General features: G+C 41.9%; 1 protein-coding gene across 1 annotated transcript in view; it reads right to left on the bottom strand.

The window, feature by feature from the left end:
* Positions 1 to 880: 880 nt before the first annotated feature.
* Positions 881 to 10,883, bottom strand: part of LOC135875467 (opsin-5-like) — a 62,720-nt gene continuing 52,717 nt past the window's right edge. Inside the window, exons 3-6 of the mRNA XM_065400305.1 lie at positions 10,501 to 10,600; positions 6,235 to 6,339; positions 3,255 to 3,478; positions 881 to 1,324 (exon numbers count right to left, since the gene is read on the bottom strand). Of these exons, the coding sequence (XP_065256377.1) occupies positions 881 to 1,324; positions 3,255 to 3,478; positions 6,235 to 6,339; positions 10,501 to 10,600 (873 nt within the window). The remainder of the gene's footprint in view (positions 1,325 to 3,254; positions 3,479 to 6,234; positions 6,340 to 10,500; positions 10,601 to 10,883) is intronic.

The raw sequence follows: 10,883 nt of genomic DNA, 5'->3' as shown, positions 1-10,883 counted from the left end.
GGTTTTTTAAATAATTTTCAAACCATACTTTATTGGTACTCTTGTGAGAACAGCATCTTGCTATTCATTGCCTGTGCAACTAGCCAACTAGCCCAGTGACATGGCTGCTACTGCACGCAATTCTAGCTAGACTTCAGGACTCTTATTTCTACACCCATCCCCACCCACTCACCCCTCGAGTTTGAGTAGCCAGAGAGTATCATGGAGGTGACAGTGTTAGTCTCCTGCAGAGAGCATGTGGTTTTTGCACACCCTCTAGTGGCTGATCATGGAGCAGCATTATAGTGATCTTAGCAGATGCAGACTTCCCTTTTGGCCTTTGACTAACGGCAGCATTGTGGAGCCAGAGGAATGGGATAAACCCGGGACTGTTAAAGGGTAGAAAAGGCTGGGAAAATGTGCTTTGGGAAATGAAATCACCTAATTAATATAATTTGGATATGAAAATATTAGTGATTTTGGCTAACCGATAAATTTTCTAAATAAAGTCTTTCAAATGCTGTACTGTAGATCCAGTAGGGTGACCAGATGTCCTGTTTTTAAAGGGACTTTTTCTTATATAGGCGCCTATTACCCCCCACGCTCTGTCCCATTTTTTCACAGTTGCTATCTGGTCACCCTAAGATCCAGAGAAGGAAAAATTCCCTCTGGCACTAGATTTGATGCCCACCATTGTAATTTGCTGCACTGCAGTTTATAACCCATATATAATAAGAATTATAGCTGCTTAGCACATCCTGATTTGCTTTAAGTCGTACTGGAGTCGTCATTAGTTCTAGAGTAAGAGACAGATGGAATGGGAACTAGGGAGCTGTTCAGAAGTGGTGAGCTGAATCTGTTCTAGTTGTACGTATAGTGGGTGCACATGGTAATTGCAGCCTTACAGTCTATCACATTCAATATCAGGGTTGGTAGATGCAGAATCAAAGGTACCAAAATACACTTCCCTGTTTTTGGGAGGTGGGGTGTTGGTTGGACTCCCTACCCCAGAATCAGGACTGGGTGCAGGCTGGACCGCCGCTGCGTATTTCTCTTCTCTCTGAGAAGGAGAAGGCTCCTGCTTCTGCTTGAGGTTTTTGAAGCGTTTGAGCTTCACGGGGTCCTTAGTCTCCTTAGCACAATGCAGCAAGATGAAAATGTCCCTTCGGAATTTGGAGCTCATTCCAAAGTAGATAATGGGGTTGTAGAAGCTGGCAGACTTGGCAAACAGACTGGCAAAGATACTGGTTAGATTGGGCACAGAGTAGCCACAGGCAGACCAGATTGAGATGACAGCATATGGAGACCATGCTATAATAAAGGCTGTGCAAATGACAATAGAAACCTAGGAAAGAGAATGAAAACATCTTTTATTTTCTTAAGACAATACAGTACATTGGATTACACTAAAGAAGCAGAGAGATGCAGTGTGGTTTGATGGCTAAGAAACACCTGGCTTGTACTCCCAGCTGTACCACTGACCTGCTGTATGACCTTGGGCAAGTCATTTCACCTCTCTGTGCCTGTATTTTCCCTCCCACACTTCATCTTAGATGGTGAGCAATTTGAGGCAGGGACTGTCTGTTACTATATGTTTGTACAGAATCTAGCACATTTCTTATATGGAAAATGTAGTGATTGTCTGTTTTAGATGAGGAATTGAGTGTACGTCTTCATTGTCATATGTTATTGTATATGATGGAAACCACTTCAGGTCAGGGGGTGCTGCTGCACCCCCAGTTCTGCTAGTTCCAGCACCCCTGCATTAGGACACACTATGGGCCAGATTTTGCTACTTTTGCTCTTTGGTTCTTATTCATATATGTTGTCTGGCTTTGTTTGGACAACTCAGATGGGTATCTCTCAAAATAAATCAAAGATATAGAATTGGGTCCACTCTAAATATTTACTGAGATAAAAATAGCTAAAATCCTTTGTAGACCCCTGGTTTTCAGAAGTGCTGAGAATCTCACAACCCCAGTTGCGACATCAGTAGGAGTGATGGGTGATCGTCTCGTCTGAAAATCAGGCTCTAGGCCAGTGGTGGGCAACCTGCGACCCATTAGGGTAATCCACTGGCAGGCTGCCAGACCATTTGTTTACATTTGCACGGCCGCCCGCAGCTCCCAGTGGTCGTGGTTCGCCATTCCTGGCCAATGGGAGCTGCGGGAAGCGGCGGCCAGCGGCTGCCGCCTGTTGCCCACCACTGGGCAATATTTTCAAACATAATACCTAAAAAGTTTGACACCTTAGGCACTAAATGAATGCCCTGGTTCTTAGAAGCATTTGGCAGAGTGTGTTCCCAATGAGTGCAATGAAGTAGTGGATATTCAGCACATCTGAAAATCAGGCCACTTACTTGGGGCCTTAAATATAGATTTAGGTGCCTAACTATAATTTACGTTTGATTTTTTTGCCACTTATATTTTGAAAGAATTGGGATGAAGATGCAGGGAATATGAAATAAAAACAGTCAACTAAGGGCAGGAAAAAGAAATAGGAAGGGAGACTGGAAAGAGGACCATGAAGAAGAAAGAAAAAAGATACAGGTCTGTCGCATCTTACGCGCATTCAACATGCGCGATTTCAACTTTACGCGGTTGGCAAAAACCAAAAAAAACAACAAAAAAAAGAGAAAAATAACAGTTTCAATACTATGCCTGTAGTGCGGGCGATTCCGCCCGCCATTGAACTCAATGGAATTTTGACTATACGCAGTTTTCACTTTACGCGCTAACCGCGGAACGGAACCCCCGCGTAAGACGAGACAGACCTGTACATGGTAGAAGGACAGAGAGTGGGGGTGGGGAGAAATGAAGGAAATGTAGGATAAGAATCAAAAGGGAAAAGAAAGGCGAGCAGAAGAAAAGAGTAGGAAGAAACAGTTTTTTATTATACCCTGGTTTAATAATTAATAGTGGGATTTTTAAAAGCACTCTGCTTTTACTAAATCTCCTATTAACTTTGATGGAACAGGAAGCAGCGTTAGGCCATTTTTGAGAATTCCACCATAAGTTTCTCTCTGCACAGCACTGTCGCTTCAGAAAAAGAAGAGGATACAATCTTTGGTGATCCATAAATAAAGTACTTCAGTTATATTTTCTCCATAATTTTGACTGACTGCATGATTTTTTTCATGTTCTGGTTTAATGTTCATTTGTGATCCAATTTGATAATAAGTCTTCAATTTCTTCATTGAACTCTAATGCTGTTTCTATAGAACATAGAAGATTATTTTCTTATATACTACAGATATACTAAGCACCCAGACGTACCCGAGTGACATTTCGCTCCATTTGCCTCTGCCTATCTGTTGGATCACCCATTCCAGTTAGTGCATGGCTTGACTTGACAGTATTGATGATGGACACGTATGAGAAGACCATGACAATCACAGGTAGGAAGAAACAGCAGATAAATATAGACACAATGTAGGACTTGTAGATTGTAGAGAAGTTGGCTTTTGCCCAGTCTATCTCACATGTGCCATACATGCGATCTAGAAAACAAAACAATTTGGTTAGCTTTTTCCTTTTTAACATATTTCCCCTTTATCAATCTTAAAGCATTTGAATTATCCATTTAAAACATATAGTTTTCTTCTTTTAAAAAGCAAAGGACCAAGTGATCATGGTGATTTTAATGAATTATGAGATAATGTTCTATAGACACAATTTTCTAAGACCTCATGGATTGCAACAAAATGTATTACAGGCTACTTGCCTCTGATTTAGATTTCCACTGCCTATCTAGCATGAAGAAACCATTGTTGTGGGGGACAGTAAAGTGTGATATTTTAATTCCCACTCTTAGAAAAATGGTTATTAATTCTGTAGGTTTTATACCATTGTAAGTTATGTTCTTCCATTTGCTATTACTTGGTACACAGTAACTTTTTCTAAGATCTTGGTACCAAACAGCATAATAATAAGTTATTGTATCAAAGATAATACAACAAGCAATTAAAAAAGTTACGTTAACTAACAAATTACAAAATAAGAAATAGGAATAAAAAATACAGTAACTCTTCACTTAAAGTTGTCCCGGTTAACGTTGTTTCATTGTTACGTTGCTGATCAATTAGGGAACATGCTTGTTTAAAGTTGTGCAATGCTCCCTTACAAAGTCGTTTGGCAGCTGCCTGCTTTATCCACTGCTTGCAAAAAGAGCAGCCCGTTGCAGCTAGCTGGAGGGTGGTTGGAACGAGGGTGGACCGACAGCCCCCCTATCAGCTCCCCGCTCCCCTAAGTTCCCTGTGCAGCAGCTGCCCAGCAGGCTAGCAATTGCAGCTGTCCTTCCCCCCACTGCCATGTGCTGCTCCTGCCCTCTGCCTTGGAGCTGCTCCCCGAGACTCCTGCTTGCTGTGGGGGGGAAGGAAGAGAGGGGCTAATGTCAGGGTGTCCCCCTCCCCCCTGCTCCTGCACCCCGCTTACTCCTCCTTCCATAGAGCAGGGGGGACACACGACAGAGGGAGCTTCCAGGCAGCAGCAGCTGCGGTCCTGTCTCAGCTTGCTGATCTAACTAACAAGGCAGTGTACTTCTGACTCCATTCTTCATACTTAAAGGGGAAATGCGCATGTCTCTCTCTCACACATACACACAGGGTGTGTGTCTCTGTCTGCCCTCCCTCCTTTCCTGCTGCCTTGTACAGTAAGAGTGTGAGAGTTAACCCTTGAGGGCTCAGCCCATTGCTAGTTCATCATTTAGCAGTAAGGCATTCCCTGGAAATATCCCACCCTCTGACTCCTCCACCTCAAGCAAGCTTCACAATCATCATCACTGTGTACCAGTATTATATTAAATTGTTTGTTTAAAACTTATACTCTGTGTGTGTGTTTTTATATATATATATATATATATATATATATATATATATATATAAACACAGAGTCTTTTGTCTGGTGAAAAAAATTTCCCTGGAACCTAACCCCCTCATTTACATTAATTCTTATGGGGAAATTGGATTCGCTTAACATTGTTTCGCTTAAAGTCGCATTTTTCAGGAGTTACTGTACAGCAAATGGCACAGATAATGGGAACACACCTGAAAAAAACTGAGATCAGACATAAATTGCAAACTAGAGCGTACACAATTTTTTCAGTTATAAAGGGGCTACAGATGCTTAGATAATGGACCAGATTCACAAAGGGATTTAGGTGCCTTAAGATGCAGGTAGGCACCTAGTGGGATTTCAAAAGTGCCTATGTAAGTTAGGAATTTAACAGAAGGTCAATGGGAATTAGACATCTAATGGGTGCTTTTGTATAGCCCACTAGGCACTTATCTGCATTTTTAAGCACCCAAATCCCTTTGTAAATCTGTCCCAGTAACACAATATTGAGTTTGACTCATAGCGATAGAGCATGCCTAAATATTTCCCACTTGAACAAAGGTTGCAATGAAGGTTTCAAGGAGTCCCCAAATGAAATGAGCAGCAGGGTTTTCTATAGACTTTAAACCGTTTTTAAAAAATTAAGTAGGTTGACTGCTCAGACAACCATTGCAATAAAATACATCACAAATAAGCAGAGCATGAACCAAAGTTTTAGCTGTTTACACAGTCAAGTATTTACAATCCCTGGAAAAGTTAAACAGGTGAAACCTGCATGACTCAGCAATGGAACTCCTATTCGCATCAAATGACAAGACCTAATAAAAAATAACTCCTCTTAATTCTCCATAGCTGATTAAGTTTAAATGGGAAGAATTAACTTTCAGAAGACAGGAACCAGAGATAGAAAATGAATTACTTACCCTGAGCTCTAAAAGACATTGGTCTTATCCATATTTAACATCAAAAAGTTCTGATGCACTTATCTGGATACATTCAGTAAGAACCTTGCAAACCAAAGGTGAAATCCTGGCTCTATTGAAATCAGTGGCAAAACTCCTATTGACTTCAGTGGGGCCAGAATTTCATCCCACAAGTAGATTGTATAGGGAAATATTGGAAAGGATGTATACAGCTGGACAAAATAGCACATAAGCAGTACTTTCATCCATGTAATGTAATATCACTGATTAGTAGAAGATGTAGAGAAAGTACCACGCCCAAAACTGCAATCTGAGGTATACCCAGAGTACAATCTCAAGCATTCCCTGGATAAATTATTCTTTATGAATTATACTCCCAGCTCTACTGATAATCAGTCTGCTCAACAATAAACAGCAAGATAAGAGGGAAACCATCTTTGATCTATTAAGAGCAAATGTGCCAGTTGTATCACTGTAGGAATGTGTGAGAGGCCTTTTACCTGTATAACTGCCCCATCCAAGTATTGGAGCCACTGACCAGAAGAAAGCTGCTATCCAGATGAGAACCAGGGCCACAGTGATGCTGCTGTTGCTAATGCAATGCCCTGGAACATACAACACAGTGAGAAAATGGCACTTAACATACTGACCCTTTCCAGATGAAATCTATTCACCTTGGACTACTGTAAAGATCATGGAGGGCTAATTGGGGGAATCCTGGTACTTGAGATAATTCCCAGACTAAAAAATTGTTTTTAAATGAAAGATAAGGTTGAAAGTATATATCAGTGACTTGAATGGTCAAGATTTTTCAAGGACATTGGAGTTAGATGAAATTAGATTAGATTAAAAAGTGATAGATAAATTAGATATGCGAGAATTAGGAAATTCAGTGTTATAGCTACAAGAAACATATATGAACTTTTCAGTTTTGTAAACCTTTAAAAAGACAGGAAATTAGAAGTTTAATTTAACATGAAAAAAGAAAAACAACGGAAAGAATGGAAATTCACAAGTATAGCATTCAAATAACATTAACTCTGCCCCCGCAGTGGTAGCCAGAGGAAAACAAATCAGAAACTCAAACTACCTTATTCATCCAGCAGAACGCTTTCATCTCATCCATGATCAGAGAAACCAGAATAACTTACTCTTAATCATACAGTGGTTGTGCCAGTTCCAGCCTTCTTTAAAGGGATATAAAGGCCACAGAAAAAGATATCCTTTACCTGACTAGATTAGCAAAGTACTCGCCTCACTTTTCATTAAGATTCCATGTGCCATCAGTTACACAAATATCATTAGGCCCATGTGCTGCAGTCTGCACATGCAAACCTTTCAGTGCCAGGCAACACATAGGGAAAGTATTTTAACCTATTACATTTGAAAGAAATTTCTGCTTTCCAGACAATAGGTGTAGACAACTGTCTACATATATTTTTCTGGGGTTGTCTGGTTGTGACTTGTGATAGGATTTAGCCCAGAGTCCAGCCCGCTCAAATACTGCGAGTGCCTTCTGGAATGACCCTTACATTTAACTCTGGCACAGATATCTCAGATATGTATTTTAATAAAGTTATTGCTTTCCCCATACTTACCATTTTTCCTACAGAATATGAGCCTCAGGTGTGTCAAAGGCAAAAGGCTTTTAGTTACTCACATTTCTAATGGTTTTAATTTACGAATTCCACTCTCTTCTCTTCTTTGTCCTTGATTCCCAAGCTGTTGATGCTGTCATTGGATGGGAGGGGTTCTGAATGATCCTACTTATTAAATACAGGAAATGTTTTCAGCCTGAGTCCCCCAAGTGCTCCACTGTGTCCTCCCTTACTCTCCCATGCCCTCCCCTATCAGGGATAGTTGAGCACAGTTTCCATAGTGCTCCCTGAGTATCTGGCCTGACTCCAGGGATAATGAACCTGCAGTTTCTGCTATGGCTTGGCTGCACCAATGGCCCTTGATAATGTTGCAGGCAGCAGCAGCAATAAAAGAATGGGAAAAGCCACGTGGGCCAAATTTTGATTTATACGGAGGCCCGTTACACTATGCAGCAGTGTAAAGCGGCCTTAAAGTGGGAGTAAATTGCATTTACACCCCATTACACTGCTGGAGTGGCATAAGGGGCCTTAGAGTAAATGAGAATCTGGCTTATACATAGGTTTATACATAGGTTTAATCTTCAGTTGTGTAAGTATTCAAAGCAGGCTTTTTAAGTACCCTCCTCTAACCAGCAGAAGTTTTGGAAGCTTGGCTACAATGTGTGCAGCCCTGCTCCCTGTGTCAATGCAATTAATTTGGTTCTCATGGGAGCAGTGGTGAGTTGCTGAAGAGGTAAAACTCTGAAAGAGGAAGATTTCTTTAGAGCACAGAGAGCTGTCCAGGACACTAGACTCCCTGCGGTTACTTAGGGCTAGATTCACAAAGGAACTCAATCACCTTGGGCTAGATCCACAAAGAGATTTAGACTCCTCATTTCCACAGAAATCAATTCCTTGGGCATGGGGTATTCTGGGGCAGATTTTTCTCAATCTCTCCTGGGCACCTGAGAGAGAATTACTCTGAGGTTAGGGCACTCATCAGGGATGTGAGCGAGCCAGGTTCCAGTCCCTCTGCTCCAATGCATGTTTATACACAGTGGAACAGCCTCAACGGGAGAGATTGAGAGAGACCCCCGAATAGCCCATAGCCCAATGGTTAGGGCGCTCTCCTGAGATGGGTGGGAAACCAAAATTCAAGTTCCTTCCCCATATTAGATGGGGGGGGGGGGGGGAGAAGATTGAACCCAGGTCTCCACATCCTGGGTGAGGACCCTAACACCACTGGGCTAAAAGTTACAAAGGGGGCATGATCACATCCTCTGGCTGTTTTGTGTGGGTCTAGGTATGTCCAGAGCATGCCTACCAAATTGGGCCCCACAGGCAAGATAGGTGGGGGAACACCTAGTTTGAGGATCCTTCTGGGGCTTAGCTATGATACCCAGGCACCTAGGCTGAGGTGGCTGTGACCTTGCTCTCTGGTAGAAACTTAGGTGAGAGAGACATACATTTAAAATATGCTAGATATGATACAATAAATACAAAATATGGAACACAGCCCAGCCTAATTCTGACTGCCCCAGCACAGACTGAGTTAAAAATGGGCCTTAACAGATATATCAATGACAAGGTGCATTGGTTCTGGTGCAAAGGTGGAACTTCCTGCAGAATATATATTGCCTTATCAGGGTTGTTATTGCCTATGCAATTAGAAATATAATTTATATAACACAGTAAATGTATACTGTTCTTTATATACAGAGATTGAGACAGGATCCCTGCCCCAAATCTTACAGCATAAGTCAAACAAAACGAAGACAAAAGACAACACTGGAGTTGTGAGCTAGCATGGGAAACTATTGATTGGAAGAAGATAGGGAGAATTTCTGGAAGGAGTGGGTTTTAAAGAGGGATTTGAAGTAGATGAGCAAGGGCTTTTGATGGGAGATTTCTAACAGGATAGGAGATACAAAATGAATAATGGGAGAAGGACATCAATGATCTGTTAAGTGGGACGATTGGGAAAAGGGCAAGAAGCAGATTGGGTGTAGGTGGGAATAAGAGCAGAAATGTAGATGGTGGGATGGTTATGTAGGGCTTTGTAGGTAGGTGACAACAAAGAGTATGAACTGAACAGAGTAAGAGATAGGAAGCCAATGGTGGAGGTATTCAAAGTGGTGTAGAGCAGTGGGAGAGGGAGATAACTTTGGTAGTGGTATTTTGGATAGATTGGAGGGCACAGAGGTTAGAGAAGTATACAGTAAACAAGAAACCAGCACTTGGGGAAAGGTTTTAGGGGCAGGGGTTGTGAGGAAAGGGTGATTTTTTGAGCTATTGAAGAGGAAGAAATGACAGGACTTAGTGAGAGAACTGGAGAAGGGAGAAATAGAGAGGAAAGCCAAAAATGACATGCAGATTACAGGCCGAGGAGACAGGAAGGAGAGTGGCAATGTCAATGGAGCTAGGCAAGGGGTCTGGAGGAAGGTTTAGGAAGAAAGAAGTTCGGTGTTGAAAACAGTGGGCCTGATTCTGACCTCACATGGTGTAAAAAGTACATTGGTTGATCACAATCAGGTCCATTGAGTTTGAGATGGTGGTAGGGCATCCTAGAGACAATGGCAGAGAAGCAGTTTGAGATGCAAGACTGGATGGTGTTGGAGAGGTTTCAGGGAAGATCAGTAGATTGCAGTGTCCCAGGTGACACCTAACCCTATTCACAGTGCCTGTTGCGAGCAGGCAAAAGACCCTGGAGCAGGCAAAACACCACTGAGAATAAAAATGCATTTGTGGAGGGAAGTGTCCCAAGTCAGGTCTATTAATGGCTGGCAACTGTCCTAAACTTCATTTCATACAAGATGAAATTCACCTCTTTGCAGAGGGACAGTGGACATATGCACCACTGAAGTGCCATTTACACTTTATTTTGAGGAACTTAAGTGATACATAAGCTTAGTGTTGGCCCTCTGCACAGGGGTGAATTCTACTCACAGTGAAGCGAATGTGCCAAGAATAATCCTGCTCTTATTTGGGTTCATTTGAAAAATGTTTGATGGAAGCAAATTTCCAGCAGCAGTTATTGGGCCTGATCTTGATTTCCCCACATATCCATTTGGCACTGTGTTACTCCATTGACTTCAAGGTAGTTACTCTTGATTTTCACCAAGGTAACTGAAGGCAGAGTCAGACCAGCGCTATTTTTAATTCCTTCAGATGTGTTGTTGAAGACCTTACCTCTGTCTGGATGGCAGCCCTTTATGTAGCGAGTCACACTGATCACTGTAAGGGTATTAATGCTAGCCAGGCCAAACAGAAGTGTCAGAAATCCATCAATCTGGAAAAACAAATAAAAAAGGGGTTTTGTTCCCACAACCAAACTGCAGCATGACAAGGGGGTTGGATTGAGGGGAACTATTGGGAATACTCCAGTGGTTTTATATTAATGTTCTTGAAAGTTTTTCCAAAAGCCCAAATGCCAGTGAAATATAAAATGTCAGAGGTCATTACCATCTCTGTGATCAATGAACAATTAGACACTGAAAAACTAGATGCGGTGTGTCATGTGGGTAACGTGAATGTAAAACAAACAAGCAAACACCTGCTGAAATGCATCCTCC

The sequence above is a fragment of the Emys orbicularis genome, chromosome 3 (assembly GCF_028017835.1).
Source record: "Emys orbicularis isolate rEmyOrb1 chromosome 3, rEmyOrb1.hap1, whole genome shotgun sequence".
Lineage (NCBI taxonomy): Eukaryota > Metazoa > Chordata > Testudines > Emydidae > Emys > Emys orbicularis.
The sequence above is the reverse complement of the archived record's forward strand: the minus strand, read 5'-3'. Positions and strand labels throughout refer to the sequence as shown.